Raw genomic sequence first — 27,865 nt, forward strand, 5'->3', positions numbered from 1 at the left:
CCTTAGCTTTTAGATCTGACTGGACTGGAAATTGGATGGAGAATTCATATGTAGAGATGACATTTGAAAGTCGGGTGGCCCAAACCCAAGGTTCATTTGTTAATTCATAGATCATGATCAAAATGATTAGGTTAAACTAAATAAAAACGAGGTTTGTCTTGGATAGGCCCAGTTTTTCTACCTCTGTTTAGACGGTTTACCGGCCATCCTCAACTTAGGACCACAACCAAGCCCAAAATTTCTGTTGCTGAGACGGTCGTTAAGTGAGTTTTGCCCCATTTTACAACCTTTCCTGCCACAGTTGTTAAGTGAATCACCACAGTTCTTAAATTAGTAACCCGGTTGTTAAGTGGATCTGGCTTCCCCATTGATTTTGCTTGTCAGAAGGTTGCAAAAGAGGACCCTGGGACACTGCAAATGGTCGTAAGTATGAACCCATTGCCGAGCATCTGAATTTGATCCTGGGGATGCTGCAACAGTAGAAAGTTTGAAAAATAGCCATAAGTCACTTTTTGCAGTGCTGTTGTAACTTTGAATGGTCACTAAATGAACCGTTGTAAGTCAAGGATTACTTGTATGTAGGTGACCTGGATAAGGTTACATAATCCTCCCTTAGCCAGATCAGGAGATGGAAGCTAAAAAAAACCCCAACTGATATTTCTAGTTCTTACCGTTTGTGTAAGGGTTAATCGTCTTCTTATTCGTCATGACCCGTGCCGTTGCATTATTTACCTAAGCACATAGAAAACAAGAAATCAGCACCATTTCCTTGAGATGAAAAGGTCCACGATGATAGTAATGAATGCATGCTTTATTTTTGGCATTAGTCATGTTTAAATGCAATTTAATTTATTTCCCCCAAATTAAATAATAATAATAATAATAAAACTAATAAAAGGCAGGAGGCGCATAACAAAATCATACTATTTATAATTACATTTACTCTCATCACCATTTTATAAAATGTACAAATCATTTCAATAAAGTAACACCATTTCCTTTAAAGTTTAATAAAGCGACATTAAAAGCAAATTAAAAGGCTTTGCATAATTGAAGATTTAAGAGCATGCTTTTTTTTTAATTCCATGGTAACACTGAAACGATAAAATATTTAAAAACAGAAACATTAAAAAAAAAAGAAACTGTATGAAAGAGCATGCAATGGAGTAGAAAGGGGAAAGAGACAAAGTACGCAGGGGAAAAAAATAAGTAACATCAAAAAGGAGAACGAAAAAGTAAAAAAAATAAAATAAGAAGGACAAATCTTAGCATTGTGCAACATAACCCTTTCGAAATGTACCATTGGAAAAGCAACATGTAGCATTCAACACCGGGGGTGGGGGGGGGACACATGAGCCTCGTTTATTCATTGCAAGAAAAACTAACAAAACCATTCAAGCTTTCAAAAAACCACAGCTAACGAAAGGATAAAAGAGGGTGCATTATTTAACACAATATGGAATTCACAATCTGAGTAAGATGTGCACAAAAAAAGTCATATCCTTAAGTTCAGACAGTGTCTCCAAGGCTCGCTTAAAACGGACACTCAAATTGACAGGCGTACCGAGATATAGAGATATAGATATAGAATAATAAGAATAATAATAATAAGAAGAAGAATAAAAAAAAAATAGAGCATCAAGAAAACTTAAGACGACAAGTCAAAAAAATTCATGTGGCGCTTTAGAAAAGAGACGTGAAACGGCAGATGGACTTGTCCACTTACCAATCAGCACCATCGCCAGCATGGGGCATGTATACAGTTACCATGGTTACTGAGATGGTGAGAGCCCTAACAGCTACCGAAAGGGGAGAATGGAAAGGCAAAATATGCAACATCTTACTCAAAAGACGACAGCAATTTTCAATTGGTTTTTTTTTTCTTTCTTTTTTCGCTTTTAAGATTCTAACAAATACAACTCAGGCAGTGTTGAAGTGGATCCAGTGGTTTAAGGGTATATAGATATATATTTATCTCTTTCTATGCAACGAGATGATTGCTTTTGGGAGTGAAAATTAGAAGGACCTTTAAACCTGAGAACCTTGGTTGAGCACTTTTGTCCAAAATGGAAACAAAGGTCCACTTTTGTTTGTTGAATCTAAGTGAACGGCTTATTCAAATGTTTTTTTTTTTTTTTTTTTTCCCCTGGGATAGCCAAAAGATAATTTGGAAAGCCACTGTAAATCCTGCATCAAACCTGCAATGAAAAGAAAAGGAAGGAAAACAAAAGAAATAGAATTCCCAAATAAAGGTTTTAAAAAAAAATGTTCGACACACACACACACAAATAAAATAATGCCTTATTGTTTTGCTTCAACACTTAATTTTGAAAGTTTTTCCAATTTTTTTTTTTTTATTATTATTGCACCCATCAACTTACAAAACCTTTCATATCATAGCACGGTATTAAAGCTCATCACATGTCTGGCATACATTTTTGTAGCTGTAATTATGATGGTTAAAAAAACTGAAAATAATAATAATAATAATAATAATAATAATAATAATAATAATAATAATAATAATAAAAAGATACGGAAAGGAAATAATAAAATAACAAAACCAAGTTAGGCCAGGTATACATACATATATATATATATATATATATACACATATATAGATACATATATGTACCTACCTACATATAATATATACATATATATATACATATATATATATATATATATATATATATATATATATATATATATATAAATTGTATATTATACAATATTGTATCATATTATATAATATAGCGTAATCATATCTATATATAACATATTCCATATATATATGTGTGTGTGTGTATATATATATATATATATATTTATATAAAATATCTCAATGGGAAGGAAAAGGGAAACACAGAAGAGACATTAATGATGCATCTGAAACAACGAATGAGAGTGAGGCAAACATTTATAAAAAAGATGAAAAGGAATATTTTGAACATGCACCTCAATTTTACGGCCCTCTACCACGGTGCTGTGTAATTTCTCCCTTGCCCTTTCCGCATCAGCACTATTTTCGAAAGTAACGAAACCAAATCCCTGCATGCAGGTGGGAAAAGGGAAAATAACATGCATATCATTATTTCAGACAACGACCACTTCTTTGCTTATGTTTCTTTCTTTCTTTCTTTCTTTCTTTCTTTCTTTCTTTCTTTCTTTCTTTCTTTCTTTTTCTTTCTCTCTGCCTCCCTTTCTTTCTCTCCTCTCTCACTCCCTCTTTAATTTAATTGGCTCTCGTCCTTTCTTCATTTCTGTAAACATGCAAATTAGAAAGAAATTATAATCATACCAAGAGATGTGCAATTAAGAAAGCAACCAATGTAAACAACTTTTTATCTTTCTTTCTTTTTTTTTTCACGAGTTAGTTTATCGTCTCCTGAAGAATATCAAAGAATGAACACCAAATACCTTGCATTTTTTTTCTCTAAATTGTCATTACAGGGGAAAAGAAATCTAATAAAAAAAAGAAAAACAAAACAAGTTCAAATCAATGGAACCATGTCATCACATTGAAAACAAAAGTAAGAAGAAAATGGTAAGAAAAGAAAGTGGAATCACTTTTTTAAGGGCATGCAGATCTGGTCAACAGAATAATAAACTGTGCAAATTAAAATGTGGGTACCAAATTCAACACTCAATGCAAACCCAATTGAATATATTGGCTAGTTTGATGTGTCATTGTGGAGCAAAATAATAATAATAGAATAAGAATTTCTCACATGCAACACTGGAGTTGTTTATAATTGTGATGTCATCTACCGTATTTACTTCTTTTGTTCTTAAAAAAAAAAGAAAATGAGAGGGGAGGGGGAAACAAAGAAGAAGGAAACAAACAAACAAACAAACAAACCAAAAGCTACCAACAAAATAGAATTGGGTTTGAAACTAAACATAACCTTTCTATATTTAATATAATTATGTAGTATGAATAAATAGATAACACAGATCAGAATGCAAGTAATCATTCCTGAACGATATCTGTAGTACTTTTCAGTCAATAATAGTAGACATTTATCACAAGGTTGATTGAAACACAGTTGGTGTTCCATATGCAGTGAAATGTTGGAACCAACCTTGTTTGTCCATCTCCTGAAATAAATTGAGAGCTTTCTGTCAATCAGGAAGAGGGTTGGGTTTTATTTTATTCAGCCAATGAACACATTCAGAATTTCGAGAACATTCTGACCAAATGGCTACCATGAGATGCTGGCACATTTACAGATGGCTGCTATAGTAGACCTAAGTCTCAAAAACAAAGCTAAACGTGTGGTCTATTTATAATTACATGGTTTTCTTTCGGGTTTTTGTTGTCGTTGCAGCTGTTCCTGAACAGGTGGACACCTTCAAACAAAGCATTGTGTGGAAGCCACCAACTACTTACAACAGATTTTCTAAGAATATAATGAGTCCTCTCTGGAATATATTACTTTTATCCCAAAAAAAAGAACCAAGAAGCGTATGATTTGCAATAGGTTAGCTTCCCATTTAGGTTTACATATATATATATATATATATATATATATATATATATATATATATATATATATATATATATGTAGGTCTTTGGTTGTTAGGGTTTTCTCCCGCGTAAAATTGGAAGTGTCTTGGCGACTTTTCCACAAAGTCCCATTCGTCATCTTCAGGCTGGTGTTTCAGCTTCGTGCTTCGAGCAGCATGTGTGGTCTTAGCTGCTCGAGCATGAAACTGAAAACACCGCCTGAAGATGACGAACGTGGGATTTCGTTGAAACGTCGGCCAAACACTTCCGAATTTAAGCGCGTGAGAAAACCCCAAACAACCAAGACCACATACAAACACCCAGCAAACTCAGAAACATATATATATTTATTATAATATATATATATAGATATATCTCTAATATCTATAATTATATATGTGTGGGTGTGTGTATCTCTTAAATATCTATCTATCTAATAATATCTTTGATATATATATATATATATATATATATATATATATATATATTAAAAAATAGAGGTGGGCACCAAAATGGATTCAAAAGTCTCGGCCCAACTTGTGGGTGGAGAAATTGGATAGAGGATATCTCCACATTGCTACGGGATAAGGAAAACTCTAATATCTTGAAGAAGTTCTCCAAGATCGCAGCCCTGAATGTATTATCTGTGTTAGTAAGGAACCCTCAGAAAACTGAAAAACCAAGTTCGGAAAACTCCCCCACTACATTCCTGAGCTACACAAATTTCTATCTTTGCAAGAAGAAGATTCCCTCCGTAACTTCTCAAAGCAAGATTTCTTTCTAGCAATGGAATTCTGATTTTCTGATCGATCTGAAATGTGGGAAGCTGCAGACCGCTGAAGACTTGGTTACATAATCTAAGATGAGACATGCACACATCTTCTTGGTTGCTAAATAAATGTAAAAACATCCCATTCAGCCAACAACAATTTCTTGGAAAGAATGTCATCAGATGGGAACTGGTGCTTTTCTGAATTTGTGGGAGGGTGTGTGTGTGTGTTTCTGCCCAAATAGATGAATATAGAGAAATGGAGTAAAGGATCCTGCTGAATTGACTCTATTTCTGTGGTTAACTCATGGTTTATGTTGGCTCTCCATTACGGAGATATTGGCATTTTGCACTTGGTTCACACCTTGGTTTATAAGATGTAAGAAAGCCCAAGGTCGCCTTCATCAATTCACTGCATATCAGAACTGCTAATTATTTATTATTAGAATTTGCTTACAGTATTATGCTTGGGGTGAATAGAAAACATTTGCAGGCTGCCCATAATGGAAATGAAAGAGGCCATCTCTAAATTTATTGGTCAATGTATTTCCACCAAATTCTTACCATGAAATGCAATCCAATACAAGTAAGCATAAGTGGTGATAAACATTGATCTACATTGATGCTAGGAACAGCAACTGGAAGATTTTGTCTCAGCAACAGTACATATTAGATCTCTTATTTATTTCAAAGGAGGCAGCAGGATTGTGGGCTGACTTTCCACTGAAGTGTAACACTCACTTCTTGACTCTCCTCAAGGAGGTGACTATCACTAGAACAACAGGATAATCTTGAGATTATTTCAGGAGAAGAATATATTCAACAGAAGATCCTTCTTCAAGTGAGAACATCTTCATCTGATCCACTGAGAGTTAAAATGCGTTCCAACACAAATTTCTGCTGTAGCAAATAGATACATACACAGACACACACACACACACGCAAACAAATTCATTTGCTAGAGCAGAACATTATCTATCTATCTATCTATCTATCTATCTATCTATCTATCTATCTATCTATCTATCTATCTATCTCAGGGGTGCCAAACTGCTGGTCCGAGGACCAGATGCATCACGCCAAAATTGTGCCCGCCCCATTGCTGGCAATGGGAAAAAAGTCACAATACATCGTGACACATCATGTGATGTCATGAGTTTGACACCCGTGATCTAGCTATCTAGCTATCTCTATCATCTACCTAACATTTATGTATCATCTAGCTATCCATCTATCCATCCTCTCTCTCTCTCTCTCTTTCTCTCTCCCCTCTTATCAAGAAATTCAATTTCTTGATGACTGAGTATCCTCTACATGTAAGAGACACAGGAGCAATAATGGTTTTAGCTCCTGTTTGTGGGCTTCCTAGAAGCTGAGTAACCATGTGAAACAGAATATGGGGCTATTATCACCTGCCCATTTTTGAAGGGATAAGAATGATGTGTACTTATTTTTGAAAAATAAATGGCTATTTGAAAAGTGGAAGTAGTTATGGAACCCATTGTATTGTGCTGTTGATCTAAGAAGAAGTCAAATAACTGTCATGATCAAGATGGGATTTTTCACCTCTTTCTCTCTAAGCTTACTAGGCTGGATGGGGTAAACTATGACAAAACTATGGGGAGGGCTCAAAGTTAGAGTCTAATCCTTGAGAAACTGTTCTTGTTTAAGATGAGATGAAATGAAAGTTTCCAGAAGACAAGTTGAGGGGTGGGTGACTGTTGTACTTTTGATGAGAGGACAAAAGAGGGATAACAGTCTGATAATAGCATGGAAGAAAAAAAAGAAAATAGACTTTGCCTATGTGCTATTATGGAGGACATGATATATTACGAGAAATAGAGTCCTCAAAAAATATAAAACAGTGAAAGGTTTTCCTATATAAGTTATATTTCAATAGCTTATCAGTTTTTTTGTGATGGTTTTTTTTGATCACTAAATTGCTAAAATGATGGAGAAGAACTCCAATTTTTTTCATCAGTCTGGGCATATCTTTTTGAGTGGGATCTTCCTTCTGGAAGAGAACCAATTCACTTTGATAAGGAGACCCTGTTGGTTGGGGCGTTTTCCATGTTTTCCACTAACTACTGTCAGTGCACAGTAGTGAGATGGTGCAGCTGAATCAGATAACTGATTCAGCTGCACCATCTAACTACTGTGCACTGACAGGATGAATGGATAAATTGCATAAATTTGCTTTGTTTTTTCTTATTAGTTTTGGGAGTGATGGTGAGAGAAACCACCATCCCAAAGATTGGTATGGAACACAAGTGGGGTACAGTTCAGGTGGGATGGGATTGTGAGATGGGATGGGGAGATGGGATTCTCCTTCTTGATCATCTGCTGAGTTCGTTCATACTCAGCCACCACACTTGATAAAAATGATTTTTCCCCATGATACTCCCTTGGAATGAACTGATATTCTCCAGAGACCCTTGAATAAATTTGACTACATTTTAAGACTTCGGGGGAATATTAAAAAGATGAAGAGCAGGGAAAGATTTACACAGCTCTAATTATTCTCTTCTGAAAACATTTTTTTTGAAAACTCCCTATAATGTTTCCCACCTGATTTTACAGAGAGCAAAGATTGTGCGGCGGGTGGGGGTGGGGAGGTACAGAGTCAGAATTTTTATTTGATCTGGCAGTTTTGCCTTAATTCCCTAATTGTCATATCCGATTTGCACCTAAACTTAAGTTGAGTGACATTTTACCTCAGGGAAAGACATTTTGACTTTCTCTATGGAGATTCTCAATCATCCAGGTCATAGTTGTCTCAAAGGTGGTTTTTCAAAAGGCAACTGGACTGTTTAGCTGAGCAATGTGATACATATAATACAATGCAATGAGACATGTGCAGATCTATACATTGGTGGGGGAATAAAACCCCTTCACAAACACATGGCACAGCATAGGAGAACAAACCCATCGGGATCGGATTTAGCAGCCCATCTACATTTGAAAGACTAAGGCCCCTATAATAATAATAATAATAATAATAATAATAATAATAATAATAATAATAATAATAATAAAAAACTGCTCTGGGACTTCAGAATTCAAACAGACAAGCACCTGCAACATAACACCCCAGACTTAACAATTGTCGATAAGAAAGACAAAAAAGTCTGGATAGTGGACGTGGCAGCGCCTGGAGACAGCAGAATAGACGAGAAAGAACTGGAGAAGATAACAAAATACAAAGACCTACAAATAGAAATAGAAAGACTGTGGCAAAAGCAAGCAAGGGTAGTACCAATAGTGATAGGCGCCTTGGGTGCAATCCCCAAACAACTGGAGCACCATTTGAACACCATTGGCATTGACAAATTTGCTATTAGTCAATTGCAAAAGGCGGCCTTGCTAGGAACTGCTTCCATCCTGCGATGATACCTGTAATACCATGAAACATCCACATCTGCCTATCCCAGGTCCTGGGTAAGGACTCGATAGGTAGACAAAATGCCAAATCCAGTCTGAACATCTATCTGGCTGACTGTACGATGATCCATAATAATAATAATAATATTGGAAGGGGCCTTGGAGGTCATCTAGTCCAACCCCCTGCTCAAGCCAGGAAACCTATACCATTTTGGACAAATGGCTATCCAGTCTCTTCTTAAAAACTTCCAGTGTTGGAGCTTTCACCGCTTCTGGAGGCAGGTTGTTCTACTGGTTAATTGTTCTAACTGTCAGGAAGTTTCTCCTTAGTTCTAGGTTGCTTCTCTCCTTGATTAGTTTCCATCCGTTGCTTCTTGTCCTGCCTTCAGGCGCTTTGGAGAATAGCTTGACTCCCTCTTCTTTGGGGCAGCCCCTGAGATATTGGAAGACTGCTATCATGTCCCCCCTCGTCCTTCTCTTCATTAAACTAGACATCCCCAATTCCAGCAGCTGTTCCTTGTAAGTTTTAGCCTCCAGTCCCCTAATCATCTTTGTTGCTCTTTTGAAGATAGCAAAGTCCACATTCTGGATCGAGAAGGCCATTGGTTTGAAAGAGGGGTAAAAAGAGGCCATTTATGTTAACAATGAATAACCCTCATTCAACAGAGGGGGAGGGATAAGATGCCCCCAGTCTAAAACACAGTCCTTTCACTAGTTCCAAGAAGCTTCCACAACCAACTGCGCTCCTATTCAGATGACCCTGAGGGCACAGATAAACCCCCAAGTGGCTTCAAAAGTTCTCAGAGGGAGTGCTAACAACCAGATGACTGCAAAGAATATAATCCTTCCAACCCACCCACCCCCGCCCCAAATCTGTCAGAAGTAATCCTTTCAACACCAACATCCCACCAGAACCAATGAAGTTTCTTATATGAGAAGTTAAATACCTTCTTCTTTCTCCTCAAGGGGAAAAAAACAGTCCAGTTGATTTTCGAAAAAGCATCTTTGAGAGACAATCTTGACTTTCTCATTTTCTAGACATCAATTCAGTTTTTTTTCTTTTTAGTACCTTTGAGTCTGTTTTGACTCCTGGTAACCGCCTGGATGAGTCCCTGCAGTTTCCTTAGCAAGATTTCAGAAGTGGTTTGTTCTTGCCTCCTTCATAGGGCTGAGAGGGAATGACTGGCCCGAGGTCACCCAGCTTGCTTTGTGACTCAGTCTCCCAGATTCTAGCCTGGGGTTTTGAACTCCACACCTAACTGGCTCTCATCCATTAACAATTTCCCATAATTTATTATGTTCCTTACTGTGGGACACATCTTCAGACAGCCTCCCACATTTGCTGCCAGCAATGAAATGAATACTTCAGCTGTGACTGCACAACCTGGAAGCCCATATACAAAGTATTCTCCAATTGGGAGGCCTGGACTCATCTTTTAATGAAAAATTACTAAGCCAATAACTCACCCTTCCAAAATATATTTAGCATAATACTTTAAGCAATTCATACCAGCTTTACACATTGGAACAGATAGGACCTGGCAGCTTCAACTTCCAAATTTACCATTTTGACAGAAAAAAAAAAAAACGTGACATCTCCTTGATATCAAAACAAAAACAAAGGAAGAGAAACAAAAAACATGTTCACACCATGTACATCAAGGACATTGTGAAATAACAGGAGACATTGGCAATACTATTTTAAAACTTTCGGCCCCAAATAAAGCTACCTGGCTGGATTCTCTAAGACAGGGGTAGGCAACCTTGGCTCTTTTATGACTCGTGGACTTCAACTCCCAGAATTCCTGAGCCAGCATGGCTCAGCTTGGAAACCTCTTCCTTTTCCCTCAGCGTGGCTGGCTCAGGAATTCTGGGAGTTGAAGTCCACAAGTCATAAAAGAGCCGAGGTTGCCTATCCTTGCTCTAAGAGAAAGGAGTTGAGAATTTGAAGGGAAGTCATTACATGTCTATAATATTGTCATGTAAACTTCTGAGGGTATGGATAGAGAGCTGAAAACCTTGAGATGGTGGGTCCTTTGTCCTTTGAGCTTGGTGGTTTTCTTGCAGACATTTCATTACCAAACTATATCATCATATCACAAAAAAAGATGTTGAGCTTTTGGAAAAAATTCAGAGATGATCTACTAAGATGATCAGGGGCCTGGAGACTAAAACATACAAAGAACGGCTATGGGACTTGGGTTTGGCAAGTCTAAAGAAAAGAAGAAATAGGGGAGACATGATAGCAGTGTTTCAGTATCTGAGGGGCTGCCACAAGGCAGAGGGGGTCAGGTTGTTCAGAAGGAAGGACGAGAAACAATGGTTGGAAACTGATCAAAAAGAGAAGCAACCTGGAATTAAGGAGAAACTTCCTGACAATGAGGGCAATCAACCAGTGGAATAGCTTACCCCCAAAGATCATGGGTGCTCCATCACTGGAGATTTTCAAGAGGAGACTGGACATTCACCTGTCTGAGATGGTATAGGTTCTCCTGCAGGGGGACAGACTAGAAGACCTCCAAGGTCTCTTCTATTCTATTCTATTCTATTCTATTCTATTCTATTCTATTCTATTCTATTCTATTCTATTCTATTCTATTCTATTCCATTCCATTCCATTCCTATTTCTATTCTATTCTATTCTATTCTATTCTATTCTATTCTATTCTATTCTATTCTATTCTATTCTATTCCTACATCCTCTATTCTATTGTATTCTATTGTATTCTATTGTATTCTATTCCATTCCATTCCATTCCATTCCATTCCATTCTATTCTATTCTATTCTATTCTATTCTATTCTATTCTATTCTATTCTATTCTATTCTATTCTATTCTATTCTATTCTATTCTATTCCTACATCCTCTCTTCTCTTCTCTTCTCTTCTCTTCTATTCTATTCTATTCACTAGGTAAGATCATTAGTGCTTGGTAATGATGTCACCTAGTTTGGTAATGAAATGTCTGCAAGAAAACCACCAATCTGAGAGGGCACAAAGGAGCCTACAGGTAACTCTGGACTACAAATATTCTCTTCTAGGAGAACCTTGAGGTTGGGTGATGGACAATAATGCCAAAGCACAATCCATATTCTTGGTCTAGTTAAAATTTCTCAGTTGGGGCAGAGATCCTGCCCACCATAACAATGACCTGAGAAGAATCTCAGTTTGGCCTCAAAGGACCAGGGGATTCAAATTACCATACAGGTAATCCTTAACTTATGACCACAGCATTTCTGAGAGGAGCACCTTACGATCACAACTGAGCTCAAACTTTCTGTTGCTAAATGAGACATTCGCTAAGTGAGTTTCGCCCCATTTTACGACCTTTCGTGCCACAGTTGTTAAATAAATCACTGCAGCTGTTAAGTTAGTAACACGGCTTGAGGAGGGAATCGGGCTTTCTCAGTGACTTTGCTGTCAGAAAGTCACAAAAGGTGATCACTGTGGCCATCATAAATACATGCCAATTGCCAGGCCCCCAAATTCTGATTACGTGACCAGGCTGAAATGGTGGTAAGTATGAAAAACGGTCATAAATCAGTTTTTTCAGTATCTTTGTAACTTTGAATGGTCACTAAACAAAAAGTTGTAAGTCAAGGACTATATGTATTTCAGGTAAAAACAAACTAGTTATAGGTAGTATCAGGTCCACCATTCGTACTCTGGTGTCCTGCCATTGTGCTGAGGAGGGGAGGGGGGAATGGCATGCTTGGGAATTTGGGAGGGGGACTGTCTTCAGAGATGGGATGGGCTCCTTCCCAGCCGGTTCTTGCCAGGTTCCAAGGCCGTTGTGCCCTGAAAGTGACCTGTTATCTACTCAGCACCTCAGCATTCTCAAAACTTCTTTTCGGCATCACATTGGCTGCCAGTGGACTGGTCAAGGGGGCTGGGATTGGGAAAGTGAAAGAATTGCTTTACACTTTGTGTGGAGCCTTCAGATTCTGCCTGACTTTACTGCATCCAGTTTCTCTCAGTAAAACTTCTTTTGATTCAACTCGACGGATTCAAAAGTCTTGCTTTCCTGAGGGCCTGGCTGCTAGTCCTTATGACTAGTTATTCAGAGACTGTTCAAAGTTAGGACCAACCTCCCAAAAAAGGGGGGGACTTATGATCCAGATTCAAAATTCCAATGGTTGGGCCCCCTCTGGTCATGTGGCCAAACTTTGGGTTCCTGGCAACACTGTTGCCCATATGGCCATTTGCAGTATCCCATATTCATGGGATTCTTTTTACGACATTTTTGTTTTAAAAAAACATGGTCTTTACATCCAATTTTCGGCAAAGCTGTGCCCATAGCAAACCACTTTAATGATTACAGTATCCACTTAATGAGCACGGCAATTGCTTTACAACTGCCATGTTCACTTAACAACTGTCACAAAAAGGTCATAAAATCAGGTCGGTTATGTGACGTGACTGGGCTGCTTTACAACCGTTACAACATATGAGCCTAACAGACAGGCTCCATTATGGTTGTACATCAAGGATACCTGTAAGGGTAACTATTCTCTCTTATAGGATTAATTATTAACTCAATAGCAAGGAGAATCCTGGGAGCCTCACTGATTAATTATATTTGAGCAACCAAATATTTTTTTTTTCACTCTAGCTTATATCTAACATAAAGCCAATAGAGTACATGTTAAATGGGCCTGCCAGGGGCTTCAGAGGGAGGGAATCAAAAGACAAAGGTTACAGTTGTATGATCAAAGCTGTCCCTCCACCTCTGTATATATGTTGAAGTTATGTGCAAAGCACAATGGGATGAGGTTTTTGATTGTGCAGCCACAACTGCCCTCTTGAGCTTTTGACATACACCCCGCTGAATAACCTTAGGAGACGTGAGTGAAAAGCTTACTTCTGCACCCCACTGGATGGATAATTTATCAATCCAGCCATATGATCTAGTATAATATAATAACAGTATAATACAGTGTAGGAAAATGGGGCAACTATATATGTGGGTTTAAATGGAAATTAAGTACTTGAGTCAGTATCGGGAAAATCTTTCACCTTTCAAATTAGGAAAACAAAAACATATCTTTAAATTCAGAAACAACTTTGATTAAACACGCAAACACTGGCAATTTCATAATTCATCCTTGATCGAGTAATTGCTTCAGAGGATATTAAATTATATTATTTGCTTCCATTTCAAGAGCAGCGTATCTGTTCTAATGATCCATCTCTCCTCACTGCAAGCTTGAACTAATCTCACAATGAATGTGGCAATTATTGGAGATGGGAAAGGAACTCAGCAGACAACATTTGATTATATTTAAAAGCAGAAAGCAATATTCCTATTTAACTGGTGACAACTCATCTTAGTTAAAATTATCCCTTGTAAGGGACTCAGAATTAGACCAATAAATTTCTTGCTGTTTGGGTAAATGATATCCCTCATCCCCTCAAAAACCTGGAGATAGTTAAGGAGGTTTTAATACTCTTGTGTATTTGCTTCCTCTGATTTTTCAGTAAACACTTTCAACTCATTAAACATTTCCACAAGTTTATTCAGTTGCTTACCTTTGAGCCTCGCTCATTAAAAATAATTTCAACATCTAAGATTTTACCAAATTGCTGCAAAGAAACAGAAAAGTCGCATGAGCATTGATTAAAAAAAATGTCACGAGGATCATTTAAATTTGTATGGAAGGAACATTTCTTCATTTTAAGCAATGTTTACCAAGGGAAACTAAATGAATACTGAAAGACTTGCATGTTTATGCAAATCTTTAAAAGGAGGTGCGATTGGTATCAATATTACCTTACTTAAGTTCTAGGTAAAATCTGTTTGGGCCGTTTTTATAATTGGGATTGTTTTCCTAAAGCATTTGGAGCCTTCTGCATAACACAGTTCATAATTTTTGTTGTTGAATTTGTTGAATTTTTATTTGGAAGTTTTTTTTTTACATTCTGTAAACAGCCCTTACTATCAAAAGATGAAGGGCTAAGCAACAATGTTCTACCTGTTACATATTTTAAATTATTTATCCCTCTTCCAAACAGTTTCCCATGAAAACATTTTAACACCAAAAAAAGCAGCATAACATCCACATTTTTTTTATCTTCTTGGGATACTGTTGGTAAAAGATTGTGCCAAAAACAAATTCTCTGATACAGTTAAATATGCACGCTTTCCGTTCTTTATGCTTTCTTCCATTTCTTCTCTTTAATTAAAACCAAAGTAAAATAATAATAAGTTAATCAAGACATTAAAATAATTAAAAACAACACCTGGATGGCAGAGGTAAGATTAATTAATAAGCATCATTGTAGGATAAATAAAAACTGGCATCATTTGCAGATTGCAAGCTGCATCTGGTTTAAAGGATGTCCTCTGAAAAGTAAGCTTGAGGCAAAAGCTACCTTCAGTTTGATTAAAATTTAATTTAAATGAAAATTAAATAGGATTCAATACATTAATAGAGCTATATTTCCCATCTGTCATATTAGGGATGGCAGTTTCTCAGCAGACTGTAGACGGGATCTGTGGGATATATTCTCTCATAGAAGACTTTGTCCCTAAAGCTGTAAATGAGTGGTCTTCAAACTTGGTCCTTTTATGACAGGTGGACTTCAACTCCCAGAATTCGTCAGCAAAGCTGGCTGAGGAATTCTGGGAGTTGAAATCCACAAGTCATAAAAGGGCCAGGTTTGAAGACCCCTGCTGTAAATTGTAGATCCTTGTAAAGGAAGATTGCCTAGTAATGTTGAAGTTAGGCAGATGTATCTCTCACAAACTGGTAGATAACAAATCCTGACTCATGGCTGGCTCTGTGTGAGGATTTTGCAGGAGATCAACGTTTTTTGGCAACTTCAAGAGGTATGAAGTTCATTTTCCAAAATTCTCAAGCCAGCTGAAGTCTACACATCTGAAAGTTGCTGGGGATGAGAAGCACTGCAGTAGATGAATAATTTGTGATAGAGCTTTTGCGAAGAGTTACAGATCCCACATTGAAAAGGCAATTTATTAATTTTTGCGAATCAAATTGATTTTCCAAATTGGATCACTGATTTTAACTGTCAAATCAAATAGGTTGCCTTCAAATGCAGCTGAGAATTTGGTGGCTTTTGTCAAATGGAATGAATGTGCTCTAGTCAGATTGATTTGGCAATTCAGACTGAAAATTTGAACTGAGTCAATTCCAAGTTGATCAAGTCAAACAACCGATTTGCAGTAGATCTTACTGGCATACTCCTTATTTATAGCTTCTGAAGCCAGAGTGCTCTCTCTTCAATCATTGTTTTCTCTGCTACCCAATGAATCTGTAGAATATTTGGTGCTCTTTCAATAAAGGTTCAATCATTTTGAGAAGCCATAGCAAGATCTGGAGGACCCACTCTTAGGAAGAACATATTAATTGTTATGTTTTTCTAACACCGTTGGCGAAGATCAGACTCTAAATGTTTTCCAGGTTTTGCCAAAAACAATATTTAATTTAGTGACACTTATTTCTCTGACATTGTCCTCTGTTGTCTTCTTGGCCACAGACAATGTGTTCCATTTGTCCAGGTAGATCTCAAAATAGCAAAATGAAAAAGTAAAACTGAACTAGTTACTGTATACTTAACCTAAGCAATCATTAGAACAAGTGGCAATTCTAAGAAGACAGATGCCACCTAGTAAGTCATGCTTGAATAGACAGTGGTAGGAAATAGGTCAATAAAGATTAACAATTAATTTTTTTTTGCTTAAAAAAAAGGATTTTCATAAAACTGCTAATTCCCAACAATTCCTGCTGTAGTCTTCTTCTTTCTCCAAGTAACACTCCTATCCCAGTCAAAATTGTGTTGTTTTTTCCTTCTCTTTTCTAGAAAGCAGAATTTCTTTTAGATGCATAGAGGAGAAGATAAGAGAAGGTGGGCTTATTTTTGTGGTTGTTCAAATGTTGGGGTGCTCTACCTGTCACACACATGTCCTTGCCCCTGCTTGAATGGAAGACTATGTTCATTCTTTGGAACAATTTTTTGGAATGATTGTGTAACCATCTGGTGTTCCAAGGGGCGCCTCTGATTGTCGATTTGCAGGAACAGAAGAGGGAATAGCTTCAGATCATCTGTGCTTATTTATTTTCAATGCTGCTTTCTCCTCAGAAGACCTAATAATGGTTTATTTTTTATTGGTATGTCTGTATGTATGTGGAATGAAAGAGAGTCTGCACCTAGCTCCTTGTGTGTGTAATAACACAGAGACAAATCATCCTCACTATCTTACAGTAACAGAATAACAGTTGGAAAGGACCTTAGATGTCATCTTGTCCAACCCCCTGCACAAGAAGGAGACCCTATACCATTTCGGACAGATGACAGTCTCTTCTTGAAAGCCTGTAGTGATGGAGTGCCCATGACTTCTGGAGGCAGGCTGTTCCACTGGTTAATTGTTCTCACTGTCAGGAAGTTTCTCCTTAGTTCTAGGTTGCTTCTCTCCTTGATGAGTTTCCATCCATTGCTTCTTGTCCTGCCTTCAGATGCTTTGGAGAATAGTTTGATCCTCTCTGCTTTGTAACAATTCCTCAAGTATTGAAAGACTGCTGTCATGTCACCCCTAGTTCTTCTTTTCATTAAACAGGACATACCCAATTCCTGCAACCACTATTCACAGTCTCCAGGCCCTTAATCATCTTTGTTGTTCTTCTCTGCACTTTTTCTAGAGTCTCAGCATCTTTTTTACAATATGGTGACCAACACTGGATGCAGTATTCCAGGTGTGGCCTTACTAAGGTTTTATAAAGTAGTACTAACTCTTTTGGAATGATATTATTCCCTTTTAGTTTTCTTCTCCAAGAATTATAAGTGAGCTCAAAAGAGGAAATGAAAAATTCAACACTGCTTTCATTTATTAAATGGTGTGGGGGGTGGGCAGTTGTGTAGGTGTATTCAACCTGGAGTAGGATGCAGGACTAGCTGTGTTGAATCAGTAGAGCTGGTCTTTCAGCTTTTCCCATGAAACTGGTGAACAATGGGTGGATTAATTTATTTATGAAACAAAAAAAATCTCCAAGCATTTCCCAAGGGCAGAATTTTCTCTTCAGCAGCAGAAGCACTGCTTACTAGTACTGAAAAAAGAATGTCTTCTATCTTAGGATATCTTCTATCTGTAACAACAAGTAGACTGCAGAAAAATGCAGAAAGAACTGTAAAATGAAAAAATGGGACATTGGCAGAGATAGGCTGTCCATTTTTCGAATAACTAAAAGCAGAAGTTCCACATTCATACCCAGGAGAACATTGTTGACATTCTCTTGTGTTTTGAAAGCATCTCTAAGGCAACCAATGTGTCTTGCAACAAACTGAACGAAGAAACTCACACAAAGATAAATACTCAGGCATGAGAAAATGGAGAACTCAACTTTTAAGAAGAACACTTCACTTTTGATAACCGTTGTAACTGCTGCATACATCTCTGTTTCCCTCTAAGCAGGAGGACACGTTAATCTAATCTCATAATTAAGGAATTTCATTGGCTCTGAATTAAGAGAAAAGTGAACTTCTAAAACTGGGTAATGTTTAATAGGAAAACTGTCAGGTTTCAAAGCACAGTCTTACTGGTGTGAAAATTATTGCTTCTCAACTTGCTAAGGAACCTGGGGGGATGGGCGGGGGAGGAAAGGATTGGAATGTGAGCTGCGAAGATCAAGAAGCCAGACCATGAGATTCAAGGACATTCTACCAGGCATGCGGGTAGACTTGAAGATGTCTTTTCATAACAATATTTCCCTGCTTGATTGGGTAATGTTTCCTGACCAAGAGGAAGGAGGAAGAATTCTATGCTTTTACTATAGGGGTTTGGGTGGGGTCTGGCTAGAGCTGGTTTTGCTTTCATTAATGCCAAATTGATGTACTCAATAAAGTTTTACATTAAGAGATCAGAATGTCTCCAAGGCGTTTGCTTGGTTGGGTTCATCCGTCGGAACCTTGACAAAAACGCCAGTGGCTTTGTGATCTTTGAAGGAGAAAAAAAAAAGCCCTGATATTTTCCAATATACATCATTCAAACTGTCATCATTGGTTATTTCACATGTCATTAAGATGACTTCATAAAGCGGCCTGGAACATTGGCAAACAATGTCAGGAGGAGAACCAATATACCAAATAATACAAAAGATATGCTCATTAAAGACTTCATTTGCACATGGTCAACCATAACAAGGGCTCCAAAACCACAGTGACTAAACCAAAAGTTAATTCACTATGTTTTGTCTCAAGTCACAAGGTTAAGCCATCATGAGGTTTCTTTATTTTGGTTTTATCATGCTGAATAAAAATACCCACTAAAGTGGATGAAGATTCTCAGTCATCCAGGTAGAATTGGCTGGAAGTTGAGTCATGGCACCTGGACTTATTTTTCTAGACAATTCTATCTGGATGACTGAGAATCTTTATTGACATATTGCAATACCCTTTGAGGAAGAAAACGTGAGGTTGGTGCTGGAATACCCCTAAGAATTTTAGGAGTTGGCACATTCCGACAACTTTCTATCTACTCAGATTCCTCTAACCAACTTGCTCAGATGGAAGAAGCTGCTTGGCTGGGCAGTGAAACATCTCAAGCCAACAAGAAAATAAATCTAGTTGCCATGATTTCAACTTCCAGACAATACTCACTTCAGCTTGTTAACCACAATTGCTAGATAAATAGTTCAAGATTTCTTCAGATTAATCAAGTAAGGTTAGGTAGCAACTTTGAGCTCTTCTCCTTATGAAATACATGGATTCAGCCTCAATTGAATAATATAATATTAACAACAATAATAACAGGAACAGAGACTTCCTGTCCTTGAACATCTTCCTACATCTACATTACATCTGGCAGGAGATGCATTTTATGAGTTCCATCTACTATGGAGTTTAATTTGACAGGATCCAGAAGGAGATGCTTTTTTGTCATGATATCCATCTTTTGGGAAAAAAAACCCCATCATTATCCCAGAACTTAGATTGGCACCTAAATCAAATCAAATCAAATATTTATTATAGTCTTTGGAAAGGGTACAAAAGACTTGGCTGTGCAGTCAACAGCAGTGGTAAGCCTTAACAATGACTATATTAAATATTATTCACGGGTTGACTGGGATTATATGTTATTGAATTTTTAATCACGGTTTTGGGAATTGCACGTTGTTGTGTTTTGTTTTGACCGTGGCTGTTGTTGTTTTAATTGTTGTGAGCTGCTCAGAGTCACACTGGCCAGATGGATGGTTACACAAATGTAGTAAATAAATAAACAAACCACAACTCTCTGAGAAGAAAGTGCTTTGGAATATGAGTTTGGCTCCGGGATGCTGCTGTCAAAGGGATATATTTAAAATTTTACCCTTCTATTAATATTAACAAACCCACTACAAGCCTCTTAATTGAACTGCAAATTATTTCCTTTTACATGGTAAAAGGAACCCATTAATAATATGATGTCTTCATTCATTTAAAATGCAATTAGTTAATGAATTAAGATAAATTAGTCTTAAATGGTGGGCTAGCCTTAGTTTCAAGAGAAAGTACATCCACACTTTTGTTCCCTTTGTCCACCTTTGTGTGAGTAAGTTGTATAGTAATCTTAAAAGAGGGAGGAGGGATAATTAATTTGTTTTTAATTGCTGTAAAGAAGTTGGAAGTCTCATCTTATATTTCTTTTTTTTTTCCTTCTATATGTGCTGTTTCTCGCAGTTCTTTTTTTCTCTATTTCTTAATTGGGAATTCCCAAGTTGAGAAACTTTGGAAATAGCATACACTGAACAGCACAATCAAGTACAGTGGTACCTTGATACTCAACTGCTTTGAAACCCATCAAATTTGGTACTCAATGCATTTTGATGTGAACATTTTGTCCTGGTATTCCTCATTTGTTTGGTACTCAACAAACAAGCTACAACTTCTCAGTGTCAGCTGCCTTGTGACTTGCTACATTATTCCTTATGGGAAAAATTTGTTCTGTACTCATTGCTTTTGGTACTCATCACACCTCTCATAATCAATTAACAATGAGTAGCGAGGTAGCATTGTAGTTGGCATTGTATACAGGAGCATCTACAGAGTGTGTGGGCAAGACTTTCTCGAGGCTAGATGAGAAATTCTGAAGATGGTTGTAGAGAATAAGAGGACTAAAATCTTGTGGGACTTCCAGATCCAGATGGGGTGAGGATTGCTGCATTGAGCAAGAATTGGGAGCAGCTGATTTGTTAGGTCTCTTCCAACTCTATGGTTTTATGAAAATCTGTCCCTCTGCTCTTCCATTTTCTGATGGAGCATGGTATTCTTGACACATCAGTTAAGACACTATCCGTGTTTCAGCTCCTACATGCCATCTTTTCACTTGATATTGGGAAGTTTCCTCACTGGGTAGTCATATTTGCTCAACACAGATGATCCTGCATTTGAACCACACATATTTTGAAAGAAGAATTTGCTGTTTTGCTTCAGTTAGCAAAGGAACCTTCTACTATTTCAGAGTTATGTTCATGCCAGCCTGTGGCTCTTCCATCTGCTGTCTTCTGCACTACCAGAATTTGGAAACTGGCTTCTAATAATTTCCAGAAGAGCCACAGGACATTCCTTTTCGGTTCAACCTCAGTTTGATGGGATGTGCCCTTAGATAAAATGTGTGTTAAACTGCACCCTTTATCAATTTCAGGACTAAAAGATTTGATAAAAGCTAAGAGCACATCTCTTATGCCATAAACTTTTATGGAGGTTATGAAATCCACTTCATTCATCTAAAAGCATAGGTGTTACCTTCACGAGTCCATAAGCTGTATAAGATGTGATACTTTTTAAGATATTTTTTTCTTTTTCTTTTGTTTCCTTTATTTTTTCTTTTGTTTTCTGCAGACCAACACCAGGAATGGAATACCAAAAACAAGCAGATAGATAAATTGCATAGAAGTCTATCTTCAGTTCAGCATTAAAATGAGGTTGCCCAACTAAGTTCTAGCAGCTGAAGGAGCCATGCTTTGTTAAGGGGATGTCATAGTGCCTGGGCCTCTCCAATTGCACTTTCCCCCATGGTTTGGATGACTTTGACTTTAGCTTTTCAGAAAACTTAAAAATCTGGCTCTTCCCCCAGGCACTGGGGCCAGGAACTTGGTCCACCTCACCTCCATCCTTGAATGAGGAACTGGGTCTTGACATGTTGAATAATGTTTAGACGAACTCTTGTCTAAAATGTTTTTGCTAGGTTGGTTTTCAATAAATTGTTGAGAATGAGATGGGCAGCCATAACAGCTGAATTCATACATAGATACATACTGAACATAAATAAGGAAGAAAAGCAAAAGTAGAAAGTTATAAGGAAACCATTGCTTACCCCAAACATTTGTCTGAGGTCTGGATCCCGAAATCTGAAGGGAATATTTGAAACATGCAGCCGTTTGGGCTGTGATTTGTTCTCTGTGTTTTCAGAAGATTGTGTCTGTTGCTGACCGTCGGTCTGTGCTGCATCGTCTGTCTGCTAAAAGAATTCAAGAGAAAGAGGGGAGAGAAAGTTAACCAAGCAATCAGAAACTATTTTGCACGGAGACTTTTCTGTCTCCTTCCGAAACTGCAGTGCCTTTTCTGGGCAACACACTTACAGCAATGGTGGAAGTAAAGAACAACCTGTGAGGAATCACAGCATCATCAAAAACAAAGTTAAATCAGTTGCACCTAGATTGGGTTCCCCCATTGGTTCATTTCTTGCAATGTGGATCCTGTCAAATGTCTATGGAGATTCTCAGTCATCCAGATCTTGGTTGTCCCAAAGGTGCTTTTTCTGAAAAAGCCATGACCTGGATGACTGAGAATCTCCATAGACATTTAGCTATGCATTTTGGGATGAACACCCTTCAAATGATGCGGGAGTATGAATAGATTTCCAGAAAACATTGCAGATTACAGGAACCATTTGAGCTTCAGTTTGAGATTCAGACAACGCAAACTCATCCCCAACAGCCTGCACCTGTCTTCAACAGTGAAGGGATCCCGGGCAGAAAACATCCTGCAGTCATGAAGGCTGCATTCCCATTTGCACCACTCAGGGAACCCTGAGAACACAGGTAAACCTCCAGGGGGCCTTCACGACTCTCTTAGAAGGATGCAAATGACCAGCTGTCTGCAAGGAGTATAAATCCTTCCATTCCCTACCATCCAGTCAGAGCTGAAGAAGCTTCTTGGATGAGAAGCAAAATTCCTTCAAAGAAAAATGAGAAAGTCCAGTTGCCTCCTGAAAAAGCACCTTTGGGGCCTGTCAAACATCTCCCAATGTGCTTCCTTTGAATTACTACTCAGATATGTTTGCTTGAAAGTTTGCAGAATCAGACGTGTGACGTACAAGTTTATTAAATATGTAACTGCGACGAACTAATTCATTTATTTCAGGTAGTCCTCGTTTGAAGTTACAGCAGCTCTGATAAAAGTGACTTTTTCACACTTGTGACTCTTGCAGCCTCTTGATAGTAACGTGACCAAAATTTGGACGCTTGGCAACTGGATCATATTTATGACGGTTGCAGCGTCCCGGGGATCATGTGATCTCCTTTTGTGATCTTCTGACAAGCAAAGTCAATGGGGCAGCCAGATTCACTTAACAACCGTATTAATGTGGAATAATGAACAAGCACTAGAATAATGATGTGTCTGCATAATTACTGGAATAGTGCTGTGTTAGTAGTATATGACTAACCTAATGCGCATTGCACTTGGATACAATGTATGTAGCAAACTCTCCATTGTATACCCATGAGAAACGAACCTAATGTATTACAATGTGTATTTCAATGTGTATTCCTTTGTTCCTGAGGAAAAAAAAGGAAAGTATAAAACTGAAGTCTGAACCTGCCCTCAGGGTTCAGAATTGCTTGTTGCTATTGCTTCTGAACCTGCGCAATAAATCTCTCTGCTAAAACCCTCTGGAATTCGTAAGAGTCCTTTGGTTTTCCACAAGAGTATCACTAACTTTACAACAGCAGTGATCCACTTCACATCTGTGGCAAGAAAGGTCGTAAAAAAGGGACAAAACTCAGGTAACAAATGTCTCACTTAGTAGCAGAAATTTTGGGCTCAATTGTGGTCATAGGTTGAGGCCTCCCTCCATTATTATTTTGGCAAATAAATGATGATATCACTGAGTTTCCCATGTACCTCAGCCTGTGAGAAGTTGGGGATGTGCATCATGATGCTTATTTGGCCATTATTTCACGTAAGAGGCTGGATTAAAGGGTGCTAGAGGGGAAAGTACTATGCACTTATATGGGGAGGATATTTGCATGTGGCTTTCTCATCATTTCTTGCAGTAATTCACTAAGAATTAATCTCAGCCTTTAAGCATCACCTTCTTTTTACAGGATGCATAGGAAACAACAGTAAAGAGGATGCTAAAAAGTCCTGCTTCATGACTGGGAATCTATTTGCAGCAGTAAAGAAAAAACAACAACAACAACAAAACAGCCCATTATTTTATGAATGAATTTTATATGATGTACAGTATTGACCTGGTTTGTGTTTTTATGGGATGGTTTCAAAATTTGAGTACCAGTGTAGGGAAATCCAGCATAAAAATGTTTTTGATGTTCATAAAAAGTTACAACATCATGCTTTCACTTCTCCGCTGTTCTGTTTAGTCTTGCCCAAAGATTTTTTTTTTCCTAAATCATTTTGAAACATCCAAATGAATTGGATCAAAGCCCAGAAGAGCAAAATAATTTTAATAGTATAAATTAAAAGAACTACATAGCAAGAACAGCCAAGGGTTCAGACAAAAAAACAAACAAAAAAACCCAAGCCTGCCTTTTCCAAAAGGCAACTGAATTTTGTTTGCCCCTGAAGACATATTGCTTCTCATGCAAGAAGGTTCTACAATTCTCCAAGTTGGGATTAGGGTTAGGATTAGGATTAGGGTTGGGGTTAGGGTTTTTTAAAATAACATCCTCAATATTTAGCAAACAGCATATTGTGCTCGCTTCGGCAGCACATATACTAAAATTGGAACGATACAGAGAAGATTAGCATGGAGCCTGCAAATTCATGAAGCGTTCCATATTTTTATTTTTTATTTTTCAAAAGACAATTGGACCTTTCCAGATGCCTTTTGAGAAAAAAAATAAAACTCCACCTTTGGGACAACCATGATCTGGATGATGGAGATGTCTCCATAAGATATCGAGACTGTTCAGATGTCGGTTCTCTCCTGACACCGATGATCACATTGTAGGTAGTCCTCAGCTTATAACCATTTGTTTACCGACCATTCAAAGTTAATGAAAAAGTGACTTCTGGTCAGTCCTTCCTCTTACAGTATGACAATCGCAGTATCCCCTAGTCATGTGATCAAAATTTGGGGGTTTGGCAACAGGTGTGTATTTACAACAGTTGCAGTATCCTGGCGTCCCATGTGTAATGTTCCCAGATAGCTTCTGACAAGCAAAATCAATGGGAGAAGGCAGTTTTGCTTAATGGCCGTATGATTCACTTAAATAGCTGTAGTGCAGTGGTTTTCAACCTGTGGGTCGGGACCCCATTTGGGGTCGAACGACCATTTCACAGGGGTCGCCAAACAAGGCTGTCTGCCATTTTTCCCCCTTTTCTTTGGCCACGCCCCTGGCACCCAGTGATGTATAAGTGGTTGGGGGGTCACCACAACAGGGGGAACTGTATTATGGGGTCGCAGCATTAGAAAGGTTGAGAACCACTGCTGTAGTGATTTGCTTAATAGGTGTGGCTAAAGACATTGTAAAGTTGCCTGCAATTCACTTAGCAACAGCCTCGCTTAGCCACGGAAATTCTCACCCCAATTGTGCACCACAGGTGGAGGAATACCTGTATGTGAATGATACCTAACCTTAGCCTGAAATATATAACAATATACAGTAAAAGCAACTCATTTCCTTTTGTTGTCTAACCACTGACATAAATCGTAATACAAAACAGTCAACCTTGCACATTAGGAGTTTTCTGAAGATTCCAAAATGTAATTTTTTTAAAAAAGGCAAAAGACAAAGTTTAAAGTGGCTTTTGGGTCTTGTATTTGTTTTCTCCTTCTATCAAATTCATTTCATGTTTCTGAAACTTGCTTGCTCGATACAACCCCATCGGATTGTGAGATGAGAGGTCCATAAATGTAATAAATAAATAAATTACAGCCTGTAATTCAGCCCAATCTTCCTGTTGTTAACTGAGACGTTTTTAAGTGAGTTTTGCCCCATTTTACTACTTTCCTTGCCACCGTTGTTAAGTGAATCACTGCAGTTGATAAGTTAGTAACCTGGTTGTTAAGGGAATCTGGATTCCCCCATTGGCTTTGCCTGTCAGGAGATCACAAAAGGAGATCAAGTGATCCCCAGGACATAGCAACAGTCATAAGTATGAATCCAATGGCCAAGCATCGGAATTTTGATTCTACGTGTGAAAAATGTTCATAAGTCACTCTTTTCTTTAAAAAAAATAAAATAATTTTTTTTATTGAATAACAAAAATTAAAAACATTGAACATGGTAAATCAGATTTGACATACATCACAGTTCATATTCACAATTAACTACTAATATAATAAGAAGAAAAAACCTTTACAATAACATCACTCTAATCTCAATCTTAACTTATCTCATTACAACGACTACCATAAAATATAAATAACATAAGTCACTCTTTTCAGTGCTGTAACTTTGAACGGTCACCAGATGAACTGTTGTAGGTTGAGGGCTTTCTGTATTAAACAAACAAACAAACTCCAGAATGTGCCTGACTATGCTGGTGGGGGAATTCTGGGAGTTATAGTCCACACATGTTAAAGTGGCCAAGGTTGAAAAACACTGTCGCCTGCTATTCCAGTCATCCATTGTTCAACAGCGGTTGACACGTAGTTAACCAAACCTCCGCCCAGTGCAATCTTTCATCCTCCCTAGTATTACAAACTTGTGATTGCTCACCAAAATTGCAGATGACCTTCACAAGGTAATATCAAACAAAGTATATCTCCATTAATAGAATCAAGATTTTCCTAACTCCTGCTACATCACTGGCTGCCAAAAATAGGTGCGCAAGGAAGTGCCTTGTAATGCAATCTAGAACTGCTTTGCTAGACATATTTGGAGGGTAAGATTTATTTATTTAATGAACACACGCACACACACAAACATAGCAACCCTATTACCAAAGACTCAAAGAGACTGACGGTTTTCAAATGCTAAACATGGCACAATAGTTCAGTCGGATGAATTAACAAAAACAGTACAGAAATGCATGAATGAAATAAGCAAAAAAAAATTAAAAATCTGAACAGGAATACATTCTTCTAACGCAGTGATGGTGAACCTTTTAGAGACTGAGTGCCCCAAAACTGGCCCCGCCCCTGCCCCGCCCCTGCCCCGCCCCTGCCCCGCCCCCCGCAAGGCTACTCATTGCCTCCGGGGCCCACCGCAGATTGCCCAGCAGAGCCATGGCAGCTACGCCCTCTGCCTGCGGCCCGCAGCATGAACTGTGCGCGATGTGGCATGAGGGCAGAGTCTTGTCTACGTTGCCTGGCTGCCATGTCCTTGGCTGCACTGCTCTGCGTGGGCCACGCTTGGGGGTGACTCCCCTCCAGGGGGGCTGCTAGTAAGGAGGGGGTCATGGGGCGAGGCAAGGCTGGGGCAATGGTACGTGTGCCCACAGAGAGGGCTTCGAGTGCCACCTCTGGCACCCGTGCCATAGGTTCGCCACCACTGTCCTAACATATCTATCATGAACTCTGCTAATCTATGTTTTGTTTTTCCAGAACACATAATGTCTTTTTTGCTCAGTATAATGATTTTTGTGCACCCTTCTTTTTCAGAGGAGAATTGTATCACACCAAGAAAAGGGGAAAACAGATTTTAAACTACAATACATTTTAGTTTACCTTATTAGTTCAGGGAGGGAAATGGAATGAAGTTCTTTGTAACCCTAAAGCAATCTTCCCAGTGCCCAGAATTCCTTGGCCAGCATTGTTCTAAGATGAAGTCCACATTTCCGATACCCAACAGGGAAGACTACCCTAAAACATTAAGCACTGGTGGCAGTTTGGCCTAGTGATGAAGGTACCAGGCTAAAAACTAGGAGACTGTGAGTTCTAGTCTCACCTTAGGCATGAAATCTGACTGGATGACTGTCAATGCTGCTAACATTGGATGTTCTTGCTTTGACAATATATGGAGATGCAGCCTTTTTTCTTTCTTATGCTTGACTCTTAGAATTAGATGATACTGGGGGAGGAA

General features: G+C 38.2%; 1 protein-coding gene and 1 pseudogene across 11 annotated transcripts in view; one reads left to right on the forward strand and one right to left on the reverse strand.

Moving 5' to 3' along the window:
* RBFOX1 (RNA binding fox-1 homolog 1) overlaps window positions 1-27,865 on the reverse strand; it is a 1,591,566-nt gene that overhangs the window by 120,794 nt on the left and 1,442,907 nt on the right. For all 11 annotated transcript variants that reach the window (XM_039349789.1, XM_039349790.1, XM_039349788.1 and 8 more), the window contains 4 exons: window positions 21,967-22,110; window positions 14,190-14,243; window positions 2,959-3,051; window positions 672-732 (listed from right to left, as the gene is read on the reverse strand). In XM_039349789.1, the coding sequence (XP_039205723.1) occupies window positions 672-732; window positions 2,959-3,051; window positions 14,190-14,243; window positions 21,967-22,110 (352 nt within the window). The remainder of the gene's footprint in view (window positions 1-671; window positions 733-2,958; window positions 3,052-14,189; window positions 14,244-21,966; window positions 22,111-27,865) is intronic.
* LOC120310952 lies at window positions 24,588-24,679 on the forward strand (annotated as a pseudogene).

The sequence above is a fragment of the Crotalus tigris genome, unplaced genomic scaffold (genome assembly GCF_016545835.1).
Source record: "Crotalus tigris isolate CLP2741 ecotype Arizona unplaced genomic scaffold, ASM1654583v1 scf7180000018301.7375997, whole genome shotgun sequence".
Lineage (NCBI taxonomy): Eukaryota > Metazoa > Chordata > Lepidosauria > Squamata > Viperidae > Crotalus > Crotalus tigris.